Source organism: Bos indicus, chromosome 15 (assembly GCF_029378745.1).
Source record: "Bos indicus isolate NIAB-ARS_2022 breed Sahiwal x Tharparkar chromosome 15, NIAB-ARS_B.indTharparkar_mat_pri_1.0, whole genome shotgun sequence".
In the NCBI taxonomy this organism is placed as follows: Eukaryota; Metazoa; Chordata; class Mammalia; order Artiodactyla; family Bovidae; genus Bos; species Bos indicus.
This window is the reverse complement of record NC_091774.1, coordinates 44,692,433-44,715,672: the sequence shown is the minus strand read 5'-3', so window position 1 is coordinate 44,715,672 and position 23,240 is coordinate 44,692,433. Positions and strand designations below refer to the sequence as shown.

General features: G+C 53.8%; 1 protein-coding gene across 2 annotated transcripts in view; it reads right to left on the bottom strand.

Moving 5' to 3' along the window:
- Nucleotides 1-5,703: 5,703 nt before the first annotated feature.
- The window catches only part of LMO1 (LIM domain only 1), a 41,810-nt gene continuing 24,273 nt past the window's right edge, over nucleotides 5,704-23,240 (bottom strand). For both annotated transcript variants that reach the window (XM_070803715.1, XM_019975869.2), the window contains 3 exons: nucleotides 10,194-10,407; nucleotides 7,547-7,672; nucleotides 5,704-6,087 (listed from right to left, as the gene is read on the bottom strand). In XM_070803715.1, the coding sequence (XP_070659816.1) occupies nucleotides 5,982-6,087; nucleotides 7,547-7,672; nucleotides 10,194-10,407 (446 nt within the window). In that variant the 3' untranslated portion in view covers nucleotides 5,704-5,981. The remainder of the gene's footprint in view (nucleotides 6,088-7,546; nucleotides 7,673-10,193; nucleotides 10,408-23,240) is intronic.

Below are 23,240 nucleotides of genomic sequence, written 5' to 3'. Positions count from 1 at the left end.
GTTGGATACTACTAAACAACAACAACAACAACAACAGAGCTCTCGAATGGCTCAACTGGGTTTGGCATGTTTTTTGCTTTTGAAAGCCCACTGAGTCCCAGAGTGCAGTGCCCTTTCCAGGGAGCACACACCGATGCCCAGGAACAACCAGTGGCATGTGGCTAGAGGCTGCCGTGGGGAGCCCAAGCCTCCTATGGGAGGGCTCCAAGCCTCCTATGGGAGGGCTCCAAGCCTCCAAACCAGACCTAGACATGGCTGAATGCAGTGAATGTTCCAGCGGTGGAACTGCATGTTCTGGTATCTACCATGAACCTGCTGCAGTTGTAAATGTTGTCCATGTAATGACTCAGCTAATGCTCAAGGCAGCTCTGAGAAGTAGGTACCATTGACACGTCCCTTGTAAAGATGAGCAATGCCTCATCTATAAGCTAAGTAAGTTGCCCAAGGCAGTAAGCTGCCAAGAGGAGGAGAATCTGAACCCACACAACTGGCTCCCAGGCCATGTGCCACCACCATGCCACACTGCCCTCTGCCACCATGGTGGCCCCTACCCCAAGTCTTCCCTGCAGTTAGCAGATTCTTCCCAGACTCTTGCCCATTCTCTCTCCTGCTCTGTTTCATCTCTTTTCATCTCTTTCCCCCATGTCCCCTTCCTCCTCCCTTTCCTCATTTGCACCTTTCCTCCCTTCCTGCTCCCTCTCTCATTTCCTGCTCCAGCTCTCCCTGTCCCTCTATCTTGGGGAAGTGATCCCTGATCTGTGTTGGCAGATGGGGAGGGAGGAGGAAGAAGGGGAGCCTGGGTCCTCTGGGGAAGCCTTTGGCCCCTCTATGGGATGAACCCCCATGTGCCCAAGTGCAGCGGGAGACCAGGTAGAACAAGAGGTGTCACCTGGGAACTGCCTCAGTCCCTTAGCATCTCAGACTCTGGGAGACAACCATGGACTTGCCAGAACTATAGGAAACTCCACTCTGCTCACAAAGCAGACCCAGGAGGTATGAGTCTGTAAGTCAAGCAGAGGGAGAAGCCCCCACCTTAGCTTCTCTCTGGGATCTGGTTGTGCCTGCAGAGAAGGCAGGGGAATGTGGGTATGCAGACCCCTGAACTGGGTGCTTCAAGCAGCCCGAGGGACTCAGCCTTTCTCTGCCAAAGTCATAGTCTCTGTAAAGCCCAGTGCCGGTGGGATGGACTTGGGACTGGGCTGCTTATCTTGGGCTCTGAGCCTGTGAGTCCAGAGAATCAGGGCCTGAGCAGCACCCACTGGAAGCCTTGGGTAGCTGTGCAGACTGGGCATCTGGAGAGCAGGAGCGACCGGTGATTTGGAGTACCCAGCAGCACAGAGAGCTTCTATCAGTTCTCAGAAAGGAGAAGGATGTGGCCCCAGAATAAAAAACATTTTGTAGAGTCCAAAATATTTGTATCCAAGTTTCCCCTGCCCCGAACACTGAAAATAGGTTCTTAAAGCTAACTTCTCTCTCTGAGCTACGTTCCCTCCCACCTGAGGCCTGGTCCAGCCTCTCCCTCTTCCTGCTACAGCAGTTTCAGAGTAAAGCACCTCTCACCTCTGCCCTGCACCCCTGATGGATGCCGGAGCAGCAATGACGTTCCCTTTCCTTAGGTGCAGCCCTGAGACCCTAGAGAGGGTCGTGAGGGTCTAACGCAGGTAGAAGGAGCCACACCACAGGAGGTCCCCTGATCCAACAAGATGGGTATAGGCAGTGAAAGGGAGAAGCACAGGGTGGAAAGAAGTTTGCTGCGAAACTTATTATGTGAGCATTGGATCCAGTCCCAGGGGGAGAGTTGGTGAGTGCTGGAGGCCACTGGGGCCTCAGGGGCTCAACATGGTAGCAGGAACAGAGAAGTGTTGGTAGATTGGGGGCAGACCCACTGGCTGGTGGGGCTGTTGGTGGGGGACAAAAAATGGCCCCAGCAGGAGGGAGCTCAAGAACAATCTACTCTGGAGGCACCAAGGGTCTGAAGAAATCTGGACACCCCTCAAACCTTGCATCTGGGAGCAGGAGGTTCCCACTCGTGCTGGGATAAAGTATCCTGAGAGTCTGCCCCAGGGGCCAGGAGCAGAGATGAGGTTTGCTCAGTAGGTACTGATTAACCAGCACTTTTTTGCTGGATCTTAGTTCTTTGTGTAGGTGTGTGTTTGGTTCATTTGATCATTTTCTCATGATAAACCAGTCTGGATCAAGTATTTTTCTGCACCAACTCACCTTCACGTCAGCTCTTCTTTTCATTATTAGGCAATTATAGCATGGGAGGAGATACATAGTGAACTTTGGCCACCTGATGTGAAGAGCCAACTCACTGGAAAAGATCCTGATGCTGGGAAAGACTGAGGGCAGGAGCAGAAGGGGGCAACAGAGGATGAGATGGCTTGAGTTTGAGCAAATTCCGGGAGATAGTGAAGGACAGGGAAGCCTGGTGTGCTGCAGTCCACGGGGTCGCAAAGAGTCGGACACGACTGAGTGACTAAGCAACCACCAACAGCATATAGCGAAATAATGATTTGCAGACTGACAGAATTTTCTCACTGGAGTTTTCACCAAGTGATACACAATCTCAGCTACAAAGCATCTTTCCTGAACCTACCCTCACCTAGTGGCAGCATCCCCAGGTGGGTGATGCTAGGGATCGCTCAGTGCCGGATTTAGCCTGCCCTTCACTATCTCTGACAGCTTTAAGGGAAAGAGCAGCTGCCTCCATGTAGAGATGAGATGTCCCAGGCAGAGATATCATGTGGATTCCACCTGTGGCTCCTATGTGTCTCGTGGTGTGGGGCACAGTTTCTGGGCCATGTGAGATTTCAGGATGGGCCTTGTAGTAGTCTCAAGGCTAGAATCAAACTTCTTTCCAAACACAGACTCTGTGGTCCAGCTTCAGACCAAGTAGTGGGGGCATAAGCACGTGCCATGTTCCATGGGCCCCAGGCCTCTTGTTAGAGTATTTCTGATGCCAAGCCACTAAGGAAAGCAGGAGGGGAGATGGGGTCCCATGGGCTGGTTGGAGATAGAGGGGATTTAAGCATCGCTACAGTGCAAGGCCTTCCACATTCCCACCACCCACAAGCTCCAGGCTGAGGCTTGAGCTACTATAGCCTCTGCTGGTTCGTGTTCAGTGCAACCTGGCTTCTCTAATCCATTCCCCTGTGGTGGTGGGAGGCAGCCTCAAGGAGAACCAGGTCAGGAGCATTCATGCGCTATATTTAACCAAGTTTCTCCTACACAGTGACCAGGGAGGTGGAGAAAATCAAGGTCTTCCTGCATCTCCCCTGGGGGCTTGCAAATCCTCTCCAGGCACATAATCCCTGGCTCCCAGTAGCCATTCCAGCCCTAGCTTGGCTGCCCTGCTACAGAGAGACTGGTCCCCTTTCTGACTCGCTCTCCTCCCCACCTATTGGTTCTACACCCGAGGAGGCAAGGCCTTGTGTGGCCCCTTCGTGGGGGCAGCTGTGAACTGCTATGGGTCTTCCTGGGCTAAGGGGCTCCTACTCAGGACTTCACGATGTCCAGGATGGTGACCCCAGCTCATGTAAGCACAGCACTTCATGTGTAGATCTCAGCCTTGTGGCTGTCCCAGGAAACAGATCATCTCCATTTCCTGGAGGAGGACAGTGAGACAGAGGTAAGTGGAGCCATGATGCTGGACTTGGAACTTATACCATGTTAGGCTGAGGAAGCATCCTGGCAAGGTCTGCATCAGGCAGAGTGGGGCTGGGGTCATCATAGAAGGCCGGCTCTGCTCTTGGGGGCTTTCAGAGCCTAGTTGCCTGACTTTTGAGTCAATCTCATTGTGAATGAATTAATTGTTGTGCAACCTAGAGTGTGAGACAAGTTAATTACATAATTACTGCAAAATGACACATTATTTCATGGCTGCAATATGGTAACTCTGTTGGAAACAACTGTAATTGCCCAGAAACTGCATTCGAGTGGCTCCGTTATCTCTCGATAATCATGCAATTAACTTGCATTACAACTTTATCTGTGGCAAACTCCGAAGTTAGGAGTTGGGTTCTTGGGGGTGGGCACAGCCATCCTAGACCTCAGGGCCCAGGGAGGATCTGGCACTGGGGACTCTGCTACAGTCCAGAGAAATAATTTACTTGTTCATGTTGAGCAAGAAAAATCCCTCATTACGGACTTCAGCCCCCAGTTCACACGCTCAGATCCATTCAGTCTCACATGGTCACATATGGACGACAGCTCCTGGTCTCACCAAACTCACTCAAAAATACCTCCTGCAGCGTCTCTTCTCTCTCATATACATGGATGCAGCTCCTTCACCGAAGGTGTGAGACCCAAAGAGGAGAACTCTTACCCCAAGATCCTTGGCTGTAGCGATCCCTTCCTGTGGACTGGGTCCCTGGCCACAAAATCATAGCTTAGAGACACAACCTCTTCCAAGCATCCCTAAGAGCCCAGGTGTCCTCCCACATCACTCCAGGGGAGAATCAGGCCTTCCTTGGGGCAGGTGATGTGAGGTCACAGTGCAGCCCCCGCTCCATCCAGGCAACAAATCCCTTGTCCAGGAGTAGGCAGAGCTTAAAGCTGTGGGCTGACTTCATCTGGGCTCTGGTCTGTGGCCAGGATAAAAACAGTCCCTGGGGAAGGGGGAGTGAGTGGCCTGATGGTTGGAGGAGCCCATCCATTCGGCCTTCTCTGTTTCAGCTTTGGATCCAAGGAGGCTCTCTCTTTAATACTGCTCAGTGATACCTTTTCAGTTCCAGGCCATGTGCTTGGCACTGTGGCTACAGCCATGGCCTCACTCGGTCACTGGTTGTCTGGCTATCTTCCAGTCTGAGTACCTGCCAGCTACCTGGCTGTCCCTACCTATCTCTGCCGACACACCCACCTACGTGTGTGTCCATCTCTTCTTCTTATCAGCACACGTATCTGTCTGTGTGGTGCTGACTTGTCTGTCTGACTCTCTGGAGTCATCCCAAAGTCCTGTGTCTGCTGGAGGAAACGGGCCTGTCCCAGGTCTCCCTGTGGCATTTGTCCTCACCTTGATGTGATCTGTTTGTTTTCTTGGCTTTCCCCCTCGTCCTCAAGGGCACGGACTGTGTCCTATCCATGATTCATCCTCATGTCTGGTACTTGAAGCACAGGGCTGAGACAGAGCGGATTAAGGTTTGCCAACTGAATGAATGAAAACCTCCAGCATGCGTGGATTGAGTTACAGAGAAACAGGATTTTCTCTCTCACCCAGAGGAGCAGAATGCCAAGACCCAGGCTGTAAGGAAGAGACAGCAAATGCTGTTCATCCCCCCGAAGGTGAAGAGAGGTTTCAGGATTGCGCTCCCATCGTAGGGAGCCTGGGATTTGGGGTCTTACCACGGAGGTAGATCAGAGCTGGGTCCCTGACTGAGCAGTGTAGGGGGGATGTAACACAGGATCCCAGGAAAGGGAAGTTTTCATTTGGGGACCAGGGTATATGGTTGCCAGAGGATGGGGAGTGGACAGTTTAGCTCCCACTTCTGGTTGGGGGGTACTGGGGGTTGTCCCTTCCCCTCCAGCTTTTCTCTGTAAAGCCCACCTGGAACTCCCTTGCCCCACAACAGCACACACTAGAGCCCCCACATCCTGCTCTAGGGCCCTCCTCCCTGCCAAGAACTGAGGGAGGGCCTTGTTTTACTCCCAAGCTGAGGGGAGGGTCCCCCAGGTCTGTAGTCATGTGATCAATGCAGAGTAACCTCCCCGGAAACATTCATAAGTTTAATCCACGCCAGTAATAAAATCGCATTACATTTCTCATAAAATAAATGTTCCCATTTATATACAGAAGACAGACTGTACAGGCCCAGCCTGGCCCCAGGAGGGGTCACACACAGACGGGCAGCGGCGGAGGGAGGGCCATCCCTCCCATCGAGGACGGAGGAGTTCTCATCGGCAGGAGAGCGGCTGGCCGGCCAGGCGGGTGGGCAGGCGGGTGGATGGACAGACAAACGGGCCTGGAGGCCAGGTGCTGGGCGTTACTGAACGTGGGAGTCAAAGGTGCCATTAAGCTGCCCCTCCTCATAGTCCATCTGACACAAGATCATGTTGTTCTTCAGGAAGAATTTGTCTCCCACACAAAATCTGGAAAATCCAAGCAGGAGAGAGAGGCCATGGTGGGATCCCAGTGGATGGTAGGACCTCCAGACAGGACGCCACCCGGCCCAGGAGGAGGACATGTGGGCAATGAGGTCCTGGGGAGTCTGAGCTTTCCAGAGAGGATCCCAGAAAGTCCCAAGCAAACCCAACCAGTCACCCTGGGTCAGCCCAGCCCTTGGCCAGGCCCACAGCCCAAGCCACAGGCTTCCACGACCAGGTCCCTCGTGGGGTGGGGGCAGGGGTGGGCTTGGTGGGAAGGTGTAGAAATGATGCCCAAGAGAGGGAGAAAGAGATGGACAAAGAAATAGGAAAGGACCAAGCGAGGAGAGGGAAGGAGAGAGGCAGAGATGGAGAAAGAAGAAGGGATAAAATGGCTGACTTTTCCAACCCTCTGTTCCCCACCCCACCTTAAGGAGATGGCTCAGTGAAGGACACTCGTCTTCTAAACAGAATCTGTGGGTTTCCAGGAAGACGTGACCCTGTCCCACCATCTTCCCTCTAACCTAAAGAAGGCCCTGCCCCTCCCAGTCCTCCTCAAGCACTGGAGGATTCAGCCCTTCCCCCAAAGATGTCCCCGGGGGTCGGGGGTCGGAGGCCTTGAGTGGGACCCCAGGGTCACAGGCCTGGTCCCAGCCAATCCTGCTTCAACCACCAGGTGGCGCTGCAACTTCACTGAGCCCCCCTGGCAGTGGGTCTGCGCATAGCCCCAGACAAACCAGTGTTCCCTGCAGGTCCCCCTGGACCTCAACCTCTGGGAGCATTTGTATGAGCTCTTTCCTAACTTTGGGGGTCCTGAGCAAAGGGCCTTTGGGGGGTTGGCCCCTATTCAGGGCTGAAGGGCTCTGGTTCCTTAGGTCCCCAGGGTCTCCCACAGGGCGGGGCGGGGCACAGAGTAGGGGCCAAAAGACTATAAAGAAGGCTGGGCTGGAACCAGAATCACAGGAATGAGTGACAGTTCCCCAGGAGTATTTCACTGACCAGGTCTGGGAACCCCTTCTCACTAGAACGTCCATGCGTGTATCTGCATGTAGCACACGGCACAGGACACACACAGGGCTCTTGTGCACATACATTTAAAACACACGTACACAGGCATACTCACCCATCACACGCACACAGCACACACAGACCCGCCTTGTACACAGACATTTAAAAATACAATCATGGACACAACACACAATGTATGCACAGCTCATGCATGGCCCTGTCCATTACGCTTGCACAGAGATGAACTCCACACGAGTACACATGTGACAGTATTAGAGCACACACATTTGGCTAGAGGGCTCAGGCATACATAAAACACACCCATGCATGTACATACTTACAACATGCAACAGAACCCGCGCTTGCATGCACACCTCTATGGCACTCCTGGTCTGTGGCGGCAGGTGTCAGCTAGGGTCTGCTGAGTGTGTTGGGTCTGGTACAGACCAGCACTCACCTCTGGTTGCAGAGCTGGCAGGCGAAGCAGTCGAGGTGATATACGTTGTCCCGGGCCCGCATCACCATCTCAAAGGCTGGAATCAGCTTGCTGCAAGCAGCGCAGTTTCCTGTGGTGCCAAAGAGCCTGCAGAGGGAAGGGTGCAGAGGGCTCAGGCGCCTGTGGGGGGCTGTGGGGGGCAGGGGAGTTGCCTCGACTTGGGGGCCCACCTGCCCTCTACCCCTGTAGTTCAGCAGGTGGGCCCGGGCCAGAAGGAAGATGCACAGATGACAGTGTCTAACTTCTGCTAAGAGAGCAGGCTTCAGAGAAACTGACACAGCACTCAGGAAGGAGCCTGTGGGGACTCGGGAGTTGGTTGATATGCCTGTCCCCTGGCTTTGCTGACAATGAGGGTTCCCACTGGGTCTCTCAAGCACCTGGGGATACCAGAACAGTAGGCTGGGCCCTGAGCAAGGATTCCAGGCTTACACAAGCTCAAACTTAGACACAGTCTGTCAGTCATGGGCTGTGTGTCCTTAAGCAAGTCATTGAGTTTCTCTGAGCCTGATTTATTTCAACTGTAAAATGGGAACTGAAACATAGCCTTCACAGGCTTGTTGTGAAAAGTGTAACCTCTTAGCCACAGCTCCTTCAGTGAATGCCTACATAGCATTAGCTATATGCCAGGTGCTAATCTAGGGGCTCTTCAAAGACCAAGTCATTAAATCCTGACAATAACACTATGGGGTGGTCTTTTGCTGCTACTGACTCATGGTGGGACTTGCCTAACTCCCTTGAGCCTCAGTTTACCCTTCTTTAAAATGGGGATGCTGGGCTAGATGATCCTGTTTAAAGATGCTTCTAAAACAGGACTGATGCCAAAAGGAAGTTTCAAGGACATCTGGCACAATGCCTCTTTGGGGCAGGCACCCCTCCTCTTGGCTGCTGATTGCAAAGCTCTAAGGACAGGGAACTCACTCCCTCCCCATGCAGGCCTGCCCTTGACTGGACATTCCAGGGGTATGTGCCAGCCAGGCTCCTCCTCGCTTCCCTTCTGCACAATGGCAGAGTGAGCCCCAAGTGAGGCAAGGGACCAAGAGGCAGGCGGGACGCCCTCTAATCCCTGATTTGTCCAGCTCAAGCTCAGGCGCCTGCAGATGAGCGTAGCTCCATTATTCATCAGCCTGAGTTGCCTGGTGGCTCAGATTAAGGCAGACAAAGGCTGGGCCACAACATCTGCCCGCCAAGGGGGGTCTTTCTGGCCACCAGTCCAATGAGAAGTCACTGCAGAGGGGCAGGTTCTGGACAGCCATTCTCTGGGACTGAGCAACTCAAGGAAGCCCCACAGGCCCCCTGGCCTACTGGCCCAGGTGGCCTCAGAGTCATTCCTGGGCCTCTGCCAGAGCTCAGGAAAATATCTTCAGGCTCCAATAGCTGGCAGGGCCCAGGGTGATTGTGGATGCATTGACCTTATAGATGAGCCCCTCCTGCACTGTGGCCACTCCTGGCCAGGTCAGCTGGTCTGCCATCTCCCCTCAGCCTGGTTGGGTTAGCCCCCAGGTGATGTCCTAAACCTCCAGACTTGGAGGCCGCTTCCAGGTTGCCAAGGGGCGAGTCCCAATGCCTAACCCCTCCTCTTGGCCTCAGCATCTCTCCTCCAGCTCCAGTCTGAGTCACACATCTTGGTTTACCGCACCACTTAAAAAAAACCAAAAACAAAATAAAACCTCCTGCAAAGGCAGAAGGTGTAGGCAGGTAAATCTTAGGCTCTTTGGGTAAGTAGGGGAGCCTCTGCTGATAATCGCACCCTCCCCCGCAACAAGCCCAGTCCTGAGTAGAGAGAGCCCCAAGAAACCCTGGGCACGACCTACTAATTAATGCGATGGGCCTTCCTTCCCCGCAAGGCCCGGCCACCACCCAGCAGCCTGCATGGGAGCCAAATGCAGATGCTGGGTCTAAGCCAAGGCCCCTGCTTGGTGGCCTCCTTCCAGCCTTGCTGATGTCATAGATGGCCTAAGGGAGGGTTAACTGGGGGAGGCAGCCCCAGGGAATAGGATGCAGGTTGTAGGGGAGGGGTGGGTTGGAACTCTGAAGAATGCAAGGTGGGGAAGTGTTGGTATTTTCACTGTCTACAGAAGAGTAAACTGAGGCTGGGGAAAGAGGCACAGAACAAGTTTAAACCCAGGTTTTTAAGCTCCAACATCAGTGGCTCTTCCAGGGTCTGGTTACCTACCAGACTCTGCAGGCATGGGGTGTCTAATCCCAGGGCCCACCTGGAAGATGGGGAGCTGGGCCCTGGGGAGATTGAGGAGGAAACCAGCAGGCCAGGGGGGCCCAGGGAAGTTGGAACTCCCCTACTTGCTCCTGGAAGCTCCTTCACCGCATCCCTTCCTCGATTCCAGGGACAGGGTGGGTCAGAAGCGCCTGGCAAAGGCAGAGGCAGAACCACGTTGGTGCCCTTGGGAGGCTCCTCTTGGATGCCCGATGGTTAGAGAGAGGCCCGCCCTGGACAAGTGCTGGGCACTGAGTCCCAGGGGCAGGGCAGGGGCCGGGATGTGCGTAGACTGGGTATGGGGGCTGAAGCAGGGCAGAGCAGTGCCAGCCGTGGAGAAGAGGGCTCTCGGGCTGGCAGGGCCGGGGTGCGTGCGGGGCGGGGGAGGCTGCCCACCTCAGGTAGTCACGCCGGCACAGGATGAGGTTGGCCTTGGTGTAGAGCGTGGAGCCCACCTCGCCCAGGCGGCAGTCACAGCAGGCGCACTTGAGGCAGTCCTCGTGCCAGTACTGGTCTAGCGCCTTCAGCAGGTAGCGGTCCTTGATCTTGCGGTTGCAGCCCGCACAGCCCTTCTGCTTCCCTTTGGGCTGGACGGAGAGCATCGGCACACCTGTGGATGGACAGACAGATGGACATGGTGGGCGCTGTGGCTCAGGACATGTCCCTCTGCTTCTTTCTGCTGCCCCGTCCCAGGATCCTTCCCTGTCTCCTTGGCAACCACCTCTCCTGGCCTTGGGTCCCACGCTGTGGGGCTGCAAGGCACAGCCTCCTCCCCTGGCCCATGAAGGTCCCTCCAGAAGCTGCAGGAGCCCCAAGTCTGCTCAGCCGCAGGCATACAACCAGCCCCAGGGCCCAGCCCCCCCGAGTCACCCCTCTCCATCCAGCCACTGTCCCCTGTGCTGTGTGACCCACCGTACACCCGAGGCCTCCTCCGGAAGCCCCATCTCATCAGCTCTTCCAGCAGCCCTGAGAAGCTCGTCATGGGCTTGGGTTCCACTAGGACTCCTAGATTTGTTTGCCACCTCAGGACGTCCTCACACCGAAGTGTGCTTTTTATTTTAACTGGACACATCAGATTAAAGCCTCTTGGTTGTGGGGGTGTCAAGAAGAAAGTGGGGTGCTCCTGTGATACTCCTGGGGGCACAGGAGTTCTGGAGCTCCTGGCCGGTGTTGGGGAGACAGCCGGCGCTGGCCTTGTTGGCGGCCTCCCTAGGAATGTTTCTGCATGTGTGCCTGCTCAGTTGCTAAGTCGTGTCCAACTCTGATCCTGTGGACTGTAGCCCGCCGGGTTCCTCTGTCCATGGGATTCTCCAGGCAAGAATACTGGAGTGGGTTGCCATTTCCTGTTCCAGTGGAACTTCCTGACCCAGGGATCAAACCTGTGTCTCCTGCATCTCCTGAATTGGCAGGCTGATTCCTGCTGGGCCACCTGGGCAGCCCCCAGGAATGTTTCTAGCTGGATTCAAACTTCCTACCTGCCCTAGCCTGAGGAAGGGGAGTTTCAGTGCCTCTGCATCCTTGCTCGTCCTACCAAAGTAAGAATCTTGGAGACTCTGGCCAGCTCCCAGGGTCCATATGAACTTCCCGGCATACAAGAAGATGGTGAGTACAGAGGACAGGAATCTCAGCATGGCCTTGCCTGGAGGAGGGGCAGACCACCCAGCAGCAAGCAAGTGCACTCACACGCAACCTGCGTACACTGGTACCGCATGCAGTGGGCTTGTATGTGCACAGAGGCATGGCTTCTAGGGCCCCAGCCATGAGGCCGCAGGGAGGGGAGGTTGAGAAGGAGGTGGGGGCAGATGTCCCCAGGGGACCTGGGCATCCATGCGGGGCCCTGAGGCTCGGGTGTGGTGAAATCCAGGCTTGGATGGAAATGCGGGGAGTCTCAGAGATAGGCTGGACAGCGGGGTTGCCTGTGACACCTGTCTAAGAGCCCCTCACAGCGGTGGTGGGGGTAGGGGGTGTTCCTTCCCTGACTAGAGCACTGCTGGGCTGAGGGGTCGCCTCTGGAGGGAAAAGCCCACTTCTTCCTGCCCCCTCGGTTTTCCAACAAGCCCCTGAAGGCTCCCTCTTCCTGGGCCCATCTTCTCCAAAGGACCTGCGTACTCTCCAGGCTCTGGGTTCAGTTCCAGTTCCAGGGCACCCCTCCTCTCGGCCCTCCCCCTCACTGCACCCCCCCCCCCCCCCCCGCCCCGGCCACCAACCATTCCCTTCCTTCCTCCAAAGGTGACCCTTCCTCATGCTTCAGGAGAGAAGTAGCTTCCAAAGGACTTCAGTCTCAGAGTCCACAGAGGTCCAGTCAGACGGGCCCCCGGAGTTCTTACAGGCAAATGCTCTCATTCCACAGGTGGGGAAACTGAGACCCAGATAGGTCAAACGGCTCACGTAAGCCCCGCATCAAGTTGGCCCCAGGGGTCCTGCGTCCCTCCTGTGCTCTTCTCGCCCCGCTGCCTCCTCTGGGAGAGGGGGCAGCCCTGGAGAACCCAGGATCAGCTAGACAGGCGAGGGCAGTGTGGAGGCCGACCAGGCTTCCTGTGCTGGGCTCCTCCCTCCCCCAGTCCCCGCAGGGCCCATCTGTTAGCTGGGAAGTCCGTTGCCTCATTTCCTTAATGCAGCTCTAAAGGTTAATTGGTCTGAGAGAGTGATGGGGCTCAGGTTGGCTGCGTCCTCAGGCCTGCCTGCGTCTCCGCTGACAGGGGCCAGCCCGGTCACAGAACTCTGAGGAGCCCAGAGAGGCTGGCTGGGGAGCAGACACGTCCGTGAGCTAAGGGGGGCCCAGGGGGCCCTTCCAAGGCCTGGCCTACAGGGAGCAAGTGCGGGAGGGATTCAAAGAGCTGGGCGTGGGAAGGTCTGGGGGCTCCCGGGGGCAAAACTGTCCCTGGGGCCTGTGGAGGGAGAGCCAGCCAGCATAGCTATGCATATAAATTCCAGCTTGGAAAACCCCAGGCGAAGTCTCTATCCAGTCTCCCTAAGGCTGATTTCCCCTTCGTTCCCCTGGGCCGGCAGCAGGCCTGGCTCCCTTCCCAGACATGCTGGGCCCTCCTGGGGCTCTACACTTGTGCTTTCACTGCTGTGGGGTTTGGGGGTGGCTGGAACTTCCTTACTCAGGGGATATATCTGGCCCACTAAATTATACCCCCAAATGAAGGGGGATCCCAGCACTAGGAGTGTCTGTCCTGTTCCATATTCCATCTGGCTTGACTCCTGGAGAGGCTAAGCCTGCAGTGCTATAGACCACATGGTAGCTGGTAATTCTATCGATGCTGGGACGGGGCACCTAGAGGACCCAGGGAGGTTATGGGGAGTGAACCCACATGCTGCCCCAGGTCCCCAGCCTGGCATAAGGTGGGGGCTCTGGAAGGCCTGAACACCCCACTCCAGGCAGGCTGCTTATCTGGACACTGCTTTCTGGGCCCTGGAGAACTCTAAAGAAGACATGTAGCTCCTGTTAGTGTCTGACGTCCACTGAGACACGGAACATTAGGGTCAGCCTGGCCGAGGAGGTCCCAGAGCATCTGGGGACTTTGCGCTTTCTTTGCCTAGAAAGTCTGAGGTCCTGGGAGAAGTCTGACTCACCCCTCCCTTCTTTAGGAAGCACTCACGCTATTTGCTCTCCCTGGGCTGGTCCAGGAGACTTGAAAACACCCCTGGCAAGGTGAAAGGGCTTTAAGGAGAACATCTATGGTCCCTTTTTCCCCAGATGGAGCAAGATGCTCCCCAGAGGGTCCAGGCTGTTCATCCCTGTCCTGCCTCCCCAGCCCCCTTCCAGCCTACCAGTCGGCCCTGCAGACACCTCTCCTCTCCCTCCTTCCCTCCCCTGCCCGGCTCTGGGAGCTGAGCCTCAGGCCATGCACTTTCCATTAAGGAGATAGCATCCTTTTGCTGAAGTCCATTTGGGATCCATTTTAGTGTTATCTAAAAATCAAATCTACATGGTAATCCTTTTAATGTACTCCTGACTTTAGAAAAAAACAGCTTTGCGCTCCTTCAGGAAAGGTTTTAAAGCATTACCCAGTAATTACTACTCACCCATGAAAACACTGATATTTTACAATGGATGGTGTTTGCCCCTGCGTGTGCGTGCAGGCTCACGCTCAGACACACACACACACACACACACATACACATGGGACCCAATAAAATAAACTAATTCACTCAGCTCGAGTGTTCCCCTAAATCTTGGGGTGTGCAGGGAGATATTTGACGGGAGATGAGCCCAACCCTTACCCTATCCCTACGCTGGTCAGGCTGAATCCCTGGGCGGGCCAATGCAGGAAGAAGGCTGGCTCCCAGTCTGACTCATTCGGCTGCCAGACACTAACCCTCAGCTCTTTAATCTGGGGAAAAGCCAGACAGTCCGGGTGACCAGAAGGGACTGCCAGAGGTCATTCAGCTCTTCCCACACCCCACAGAGTGGTCTGCCAGGCCACACCCAAGTCCTCAGCAACTCTTGCCACCTACCCCCGGCCAGCCTGCCCCTCAGATCGGACTTTTCCAAAGTGCCAAGGCCACCGGCTCCTGGGCCCACCCATGCCTCTAGTTTGGAGAGCAGGCTAAGCCCAGCTGTGGAGCACTCTCTCCGCTCCTAGTGATCTCAAGGGCCGGTCCGCCTCCCCAGAATGGCATCCCCATTCAGCCCCGGGTCACTCCACATTATGCTCTGTGGCTCCGCTGCTGGAAGCCACTGTGGCCACCACCCAGAACTCCACCTGGTATTTGAGGCCCCCCCCACTGCCTGGCTCTGCTGGTTCCGCTCCCTGCAGAATTCAGCAATAACATTCCCTTTCCATCCTGCAAATGGAGTTCGTCTGCTTCTGGCCCAGAGCCCTCCTTTCACTATTGCTCCAGGAAGAACAATGCCTGGTCCTGCCCACCCCACTCTTTCCCAAACGTCAGAGTCAGCAGTGGAGCTGAGGCTAAGAGCCTAGACCCTGAACTGAGAAAGCCTACTTTCCAGTCTGGGAACTGTCCTAAGTCACTGGAGGGCCTGGTGCAAATCCCTTTACCTTTCCAACTGTCATCTGTGAAATGGGGCCATACCAGTTTCCTTCCACCAGGTTGTGGTGAGGACTGAATAAGGTTCTTCATAGGAAGCCCCAGCCCAGAGTCTGGCCACTGGCTGCGACTAACAAATAGGAGCCTATTGTCAACATGCACCCTGGGAAGTCTTCCCTGTTCTGACACTTGTTTTCTTGCTCTTTAACTTTTTATTTTGTCAACACTTCAAACTTCCAGGTTTTGCAAGAACAGAAAGAATTCCTGTATGTTCTTTACACCAAACCTCTAAATATGAACTTTTTAAACCATATTTACTTTATCCTTCCCTGTTTATCTATGCAGCTACCTCCTTCCCTCCTTCCCTTCCTATAATTCTTTTCCTGTCTCAAGGGAGAGTTGGTTTCAGTAATGAAGCCCCTGCACCCCTTAAAACTTTGGTGTGATTTTCTAATAGAAAGGACAGTCTCTCACGTGACTCCAGTACAATGATCAAAGCCAGAAAATTACCACTGATCTAATACTATTATCCATCCATTCAGATTTCATCAGTTCCCCCAATAATATCTTTTACAGGAAAATAAAAGTCTGGATCATGCATTTCATTCAGTCGTCAAGTTCAGTCTACTTGAATCTGAAAGAATTCCTAAGCCCTTCTTTGTGTTTCAAGACACTAGCATCTTTGAAGAGTACAGGCCAGTTATTACGGAGTTTCCTTCAATTTGGTTTTATCTGACACCTTTGACTATATGACCTTAACTGCTCTGTGGTTCTTTGTTATAAAACGAATATGAGAATAGCACTCCTAGAGCTTCGGTGAGGAATCCAGGAGCTAATCCACGTGAAGTGCTCTGGACTAACCAAACCTGGCAGTCCAGAGCTAGCCCTGATTAGTGTCAGCCCATTCAGCACGTGGGGAAGAATGACATTAGTCACAGCTCCATCTCAGGGCCCTGCAACCCGTGATGGACACATTTTGAGGAGGATCACTTGATTTGAACGTGCCACCATGGTTAAAGTCATACAGGCGCTGACTAGAGTCGAGCCTTACCCAAAGGATTGTCTAGTGGCCACTGCAAATGTGTATAGGAGGAGATCAGCCGCATCCATCTGACAGGCAGCTTCAGGGACCAGTCGGGAGCAGATGGGGGCTGTGGCAGCTCAAGGGGTGACAGCTCAGGGCAGGTCCCGCTGGCTGCCCTGGGAGGCCTGGGACACAGGCAGGTGTGGGCTTGGGATTTCTTGTCATCGCCCCATATGCCTCAGTACTGTTTCAAAACCACGTTCACACAGCACAACACAGCTGCGCAGCACAGAGCTAGGTCTCCCTTTCTCACCCGAGGGGCCAGCAGGGAGCCAGGGCTGGACTCTCCTGGGGGCTAAGGGTATTCTGAAGGGAGATATCTATGATTGAATACTTAGCAGTGCTCGCCTCCCAACTGCCTTATGGGACGGTACCCTGATTATTTTCATTTTATTATTTTTCACACACCACGTGGACCCCATTCCTGTCCACTGTTGACACCTTTGCCTCCCTTGAACTTGTCCTCGGCTCTGTTGGTGGTGTGGGGCACCCGCTCCTGCAGCAGACCGACGGAGCGAGGGCTTCATGGACCAGCACCCATCTGGTCTCCTGTGCAAGCCCTGGTCTTGATCCTGGATAAGTCATTGCGTCTCTCAAGGCCTGTTGGTCTCCCCACCTGTGCGGTGGGAATGACTCTAGCATGTACTTCCAGGATGTCCTCAGGCACATGTAGGATAACACCTGGCATTAAATGCACCTCTCCTCACAGAAACTAGCAAATGCCTGTGAAGATGAAAGCAATTTTCATTTTAACAGTGGGAAAACTGAGGCACTGGAAAGGTTGTGACTTGTCGTAGGCCATACAGAGCTGGGATTTGAAGCCCAGCAGCCTGTCTTCAGGATTCATCTGCTCTGATGTCGGGCTGGGCATGGCTCACCTAGAGCTGCTAGCAGACCCAGGAGGCAGACATCACAGAGGTCAGGAGACACAGAAGGTACGCAGATGCAGGTCACACCTGCAAACATACATAGCTGCACACAGACTTCCACATGCACATGTAATCGCACACTTGCAAACTAGATCCATAAGAGGCTGGGCCACATCTGCTTACTCTGCCCAGAACATTATTCCAGGCTCTGGCACAGTGCGAGCGTTGGTAGGTGCTCAGTAAATCACATGAAAAGACAACCCCTGCATCCAAGCACATGCACGCACGGGTGTCACATAAATATACACACATACGCTCGAGTGGTCATATGATCGTTGACTGTCTTTTTACAAAACAACATATCAGGACTTCCCAGGTGGCGCAGTGGATAAGAATCCATCTGCCAGTACAGAGGACATGGGTTCAATCCCTGGACTAGGAAGATTCCACGCTGTGGAGCAACTACACCCGTGTGCCACAACTACTAAACTCCGCATGCCCCAGGGCCCGCAAGAGTAGCCCCACGCTCCACAACTACAGAAAGCCCTCGTGCACCAATGAAGACCCAGCGCAGCCACAGATAAATAAAATTATTTTTAAAAAAAACCCACAACATATCCAAAAAGTGGACTGTAGCTCAAAATCAAGCTCTGATTTGAACAAAACCCACAAGTAAGAAGCCTAGTGCTCGGTTCTCAATACCACATTCCCCAGGAAATGGAGGTGCACGAGCCCTGAGGTTTTGCCCACACGGACCCATGTGAAGCGGCTGACATTATCCAGAAGAGATCAGTCTACAATCATCATACCCACGTCAGCTGCCAGAGGCTAGGGTCTGGGTCCCTGCCACCTGCAAGGTGCCTGTACCCAGCAGCGTCCGCACCTGGACCTGGAACTGCAACATAGGATCCCAAACACAGCCAGCCAGCGGCCCCTCCTCAGCATCAATCCCGTTTAATAAGGAAATTTGAAAGTGTAATCTAATTCTGCAGAATCTCTTTAAATCTCGTTTTCTCAGAAGTAACTTCATTTCACACGGACACATCCAGCCTTGTGCGAAGGCCTCCATTTCACACCAGTTTTATCTCCACAATTTCTCGTCTGACTGCACTCCTATCCCAGGGCCTTGCCATGCGCCAGGCGAGGCCTGAACTAATAGCATTTCCTACTCATTTGGACTCAAAAGCCAATGAGAACAACTGTTGAAGCACGCGGCTACAGCCACCTAGAGCACGCTCATCACCACCTCTGTGCGCACACCCCCTTACAGGCAGGCGGCTGCGCACTGGGTTCGATGAGGGAGGGATGTGGGGCTCCCGTGACCTCCAACTCCCCGTGGTGGGGGCTCGGCTCCTGGGATGCCAGACAGTGCAGTGGGGGGACTGGCCCCTTTGACTCTGAAGGAGAGGAAGGCCATGTAGACCATGACAGTGGTCCACACAGAGAGACGGACTCAGCTGACTCCATCACTCCCCAGCCCAGGCTCAATATATTCACCTGCTAAATGAGGACAGCCTACTTTAAAGGATTATTTAGAGTATCAAATTAGATAATGGACATGAAATGCTTATAACAACATTTAACAAAGTAGCTTTAAAAAAGTCAGCTAAGAAAACTTACATACATCTGACGACCCAACAATTCTCTTCCTAAGTATGCACCCAAAGAGTGAGAGTTTATGTCTACCAAAAGAGACGCACAAGGATGTTCCCAGCAGTTCTCAATAGCTCCAAACTGGAGACTGCACAGATGTCCATCAACAGTAAAATGGATACTAAATTATGCTATGATTATACAATGGAATAGTACACAACCATGACAAGGAATGGATCACCAGTATACACAACAACATGGATGAATCAGACAGTATAATGTGACACAAAAGAAGCGAGACAGAAAGGCACACTGCGTCACTCTATTTGTATGAACTTCCCAAACAGAAAGCCAACCCATGGTGATCAACGTCAGAATGATGGCGTGTATCATCACCTGTCAGGAGACGTGAGGAAGCCTGCTGAGGGCCTGAAAATGTCCTTTATCTTGATCCTGGTGGTGTGTGAATGGGGGCACACATATGGAAAACGTCACTGAACAGCTGAGACTTGGGCCTTTTACTGCATATACATTATACCTGAGCAACAACAAAAAACTAAGAAGGCCCCTCAGTTGGGACTTTATATGTCTTTTCATAAAACCCACCATTTACCCACCATTCACTACCTCTGTTGTCTCAGTGAATCCTCATTTTTACCCCGAGGCACTAAATGATTAACTTACTCAACAGGCCCAGAGAGGTTCAGGCTGTTACCCAAGGTCAAACAGCTGGAAGGTGGGAGGGCAAGGATAGGAGCCCCAGCCTGCCAGATTCCCAGGATCAAGTTCTCACCCCTGCACACACCCCATGGCCTCCCTGAACAGCCCAGGTGAAGAAGGCTTGCTGGAGCAGCTTCTGGGTTCTCCTGTGCAGCCTGAACAGGGGTAACTCTAGGGTGGGACTCTGGGGGCAAGCTTAGAGCAGGGTCTGGACTAAGAGCAGGAGGAGTGACGGGCAGGGCACTGTGCCCAGGCTCTGGCGTGTCACAGGCTTCTTAGGCGTTGGTCCTTCAGAAGCTGTGGCTGCTATAGGGTCTAGACAGGGCTTCTGGCCGGGCCAGCAAGGGGATGTGGACTGCAATCTAAGGACAGAGATGATTCAGTGGCTGGAAAGGGAGCAGAAAGGCTGTGTGGAGGCAGGGATGAGATGTTTGCCCTGCGGCCTTAAGAAAGACAAAGAAGCTTCACTGGGGAGGGCTGAACTGTGAGAGGACAGACAGCTGGCGGCTCCGGACCCAGAGCTACAATGGTTGGGGGAGCCTCAGTCAATAGCCAGGAGCTTCGTGTGAATGAGATGATTGGGGAAGCGGGGCCTGGAGAGGGGCCTAGGTAAGAAATTTAAAGGGGTCCAGCAACACTTGCCTTCTCTAAAGTGCCAAGTGCCTCTGGGTCTCCACAGTCCACCACAGTAGAGGCTGAAGGAAAGCACTGTCCAGTCCTGTCCCAAACATCTGCAGCCGCGGTGGGTGCGTTTGACCTCATGATAACACTCCACAATGAATGCCTACTACAGCCAAATGCTTTAGACTCCTTAACGCTCATCCTGCTCATGACCCCAAGGTCAGGGAAATCACAATCCTGCCCAAGGCGACCTGTGAGCGGCGGAGCAGGGCTTTGGACACAGGCTGCTGGCCAGGAAGTGCCCCACCCCCTCCCTGCTCTTTCCAGAGGCAGCATCGCATCATTTTTTTCCTAAGCAACAGGGAAAGTGAACTTCTGCTTGGACCCGATCTGGGCCTGGCCAAAAGAAGGCGGCTCTGAAACACCCCCTGCAGGGACGCACCAGGGCAGGATGGGCCCCTGGTCCCCAGGGTCCCCCAAGGGAGCCACTTTCTGTGCCGGAATCCGAAAGCAGCTGGCACTTCTGCAGTGGGTTCTGGTGGAGGCAAACGTCCTGAGGTATGGTGCGTCTGGAAGCCTGAGCCCACGGGGAACTTCCAGCGGAGGGAGATAACACCACATGGGTCCTCGCTACAGAGGGAAGCCGGACCCAGCATAGCCTGCTGTCAGGCAACAGCTTTAGGGAACCCAGTAGAGAACTTGAAGGGGAGCACCGAGAGACATGGGAGCAGCTGCAGACAGAATCTAGGGGCACTTTGAAACATCAGAAGCTGCATGGGGAATGATGCCTAAGTTAACTGCGTACTTATCTGCAGTGCGTGCCCCTCCAGCATGGGTGAAGGCCTTCTCTTCTCATCTTTGGGAAGCTCCAGATACATCTAGGAAGCAACAGATCCAAAATAGGGCTCTAGGTCTCCTCCCTCAAACCTGTATCCTTACCCAGGCTTCCGTTCACAGTCCTAACACCATCATCCATCCTGGTGCTCGGGGTATAAACTCAGAGTCATCCTCAGATCTTCCATCATCCTCATTCCTCTCCCCTGCTTGGTCTGTATCCCATCTCACCTACTTTGTTCCACTTCCAGAACCACCACCATCTTTCACCACACTACTAGCTAAAGCCCCCCACCAGCTGCTGCTTCTGTTCGTATCTATAACCCAACTTCAAATAGCAGCTGGAGAAATCTTTCAGAACAAAGTAGGTCAGGTCTCTGCTCAGCTTGAAACCCTTCCTCAGCTTCCAGGGGGCTGGGAATATCACCCACACTTTTCATCAAACCCATGATATCCTTGTGTGGTCTGGTCTCTGCCCCTCCACCCCCATCGAGCTCTAGCCAGAGTCCAGCTCTCCCTCCTGCCTCAGGGCCTTTGTACCTGCTGTTTCTCCCTTGCCAGAACACCCTTCCCACTTCTTTATGAGGTTGGTTGACTCCTTCTCATCTTTTGGCTTCAGCTTAAATGTTATCTGCTTAGAGAGGCCAGCCTTGATCTCTTGATTTCCTTATTTAAATGACTCCTTGGTCATTTCCTTCTGAGTTTTCACCACAATTTGTAATTGTTTTTACTTTTTAGTGATTTTACCTAAGAAAAATGTTTGGTCTCTTATCATAAGAATGTAAGTGCCATGAAGACCTGGGGGTTCTGTCTTATTCACCACTGTGTCTCCAGCACTGAACCCCACAGTGATCACTTTTTAACCATCAGTTCAGTTAATGAATGAAGAGACTGAACAGAATCTATGCAGATATTACTGACCAGAGTCTGCTAGGCCAAGTGGGCTGATGCAGATAGGCAGGCTCCCCAGAGATGGGTGTTTTCATCAGGCTTGGTGCTGAATCACACACCTGGAGCTACGTAGCTCAAAGAAACAAGCACAGATGCAACTGCAGCAGTGCCTGGCCTGCCACTCTCTGGAATTTGAATAGGCCCACCCCAGGGCTCTAGCTGAGAAATGACTGCTCTTGTGCAAACACTGGATTGGCCAAAAAAGTTCCTTCGGGTTTTCCCGTATAATCTTAAGGAAAAATCGAACGAACTTTTTGGCCAACCCAATATAAACCCTCTACCTTTTAGATAAAGGGGCACCAATCCTGTCCTTCAGCCCTGCAGACCCATGAGGAATGAAGCCCCCTCCCCTCCTCAGTGCATCTGAAAGTGAAAGTATCAGTAGCTCAGTCATGTCTGACTCTTTGTGACCCCACGGACCTGGCTCCTCAGTCCATGGAATTCTTCAGGCAAGAATACTGGAATGGGTTGCCACTCTCTTCTCCAGGGGATCTTCCCCAACCCAGGGCTTGAACCTGGGTCTCCTGCATTGCAGGCCTCTTGAGTAAATACTCCCTCCCAACTCTTGTGCTGGGGTGGAGGCCTGGAGCTCAGGCATCTGTGTAATCTTGGCAGTTCAGTCTTTCCCTTTGTGTTTGCAGCCGGGGCACCCCTCCCCTGGCACACAATCCCACAGCTGCCCTCTCGAGGGTCCTTTGAGCTTAAAGATATAACCACTGCTCCCTCCCTGCCTAGTCTGAACCTCTGGGGGGAAGCAGAAGGAAAAAGCCCCTGAAGTTTGCTACAGAAAACCCCCAGGTCCAAGCCTCTCTCTATCTGCAGCTCCCTCAAGCCCCATCCCATCCTGGTCTGTTGCAGCCAGCCCCCAGTCACTTGGCAGGATGCTGCTTGGAGCTGCATAATTGTGGGTACTAGCGGAGAAACGTCTGGAAGCTGAATTCCCCAGAAGGCAACTCAGCTGCTCCCTGGGCACCGGCAAAGCCCGCGTCACCCATCTAATGAAACAGGGCTCCCAAGGGGCCTGCAATCTCCACAGAGGAGGAGGAGGGCACGGACTCTCAGACGAGTCTCAATTTCACAGCATCAGAGACGCGAGCACCAACGCGCTGAACCAGAAAACGAGAGTCTGGCAGGAGCTGCAGGCACACCGTGAGCGCCAGGGGATCGGAGATTAGGGCCCTTCAAAATCAATTTTGAATTCAAACTTTTAAATGCGTTCTCTAGATGCCACGAGGGGACCCTCCAGGCAGGCTTGGCCTAGCCAGCTGCTGGGTCCTGCTTGCTTCCTGGAGCAGCCAGGGCCCATCTGCTAGCCCCCGGGCTGGGTGAGGGAGGAGAGAGTGAGAAGGCTGGGAGGGAGACCCCAGAAGTGGGAGAAGCCTCTTAGGTGCCAGTAGCCCCAGCACGGCTCCTGGGGTGCCTGGCTGAGGTGCCATCCTGGGGCCTTCTGTTGAGGCCTAGGGGGCTGCTCCTCCCTCCTTTGTAGACCTCAGTGAAAAGAACTGAAGGCAAGGCCCACGTGAGCCAGATCCCCACAAACCCCTAACCTGGTTGAGGAGGCTCGTGGGGTCCCAGTGGAGGAAGCTGCTAAGAACACGAGCAGTGGAGTCAGACAGGCAGGAATTTGTATCTCAGACATTTGTATCTCAGACCAGCCACGGGTTCCCAGGGAAAAGGTGTTGGTTCAGAAGTGAATTTCCCTTCCAGAAACCTGGTGGGAGGAAGCCTGCTGTGCGGGCCTGGGCGTGCAGGCCCTGGGAAGCAAGAGTAGTC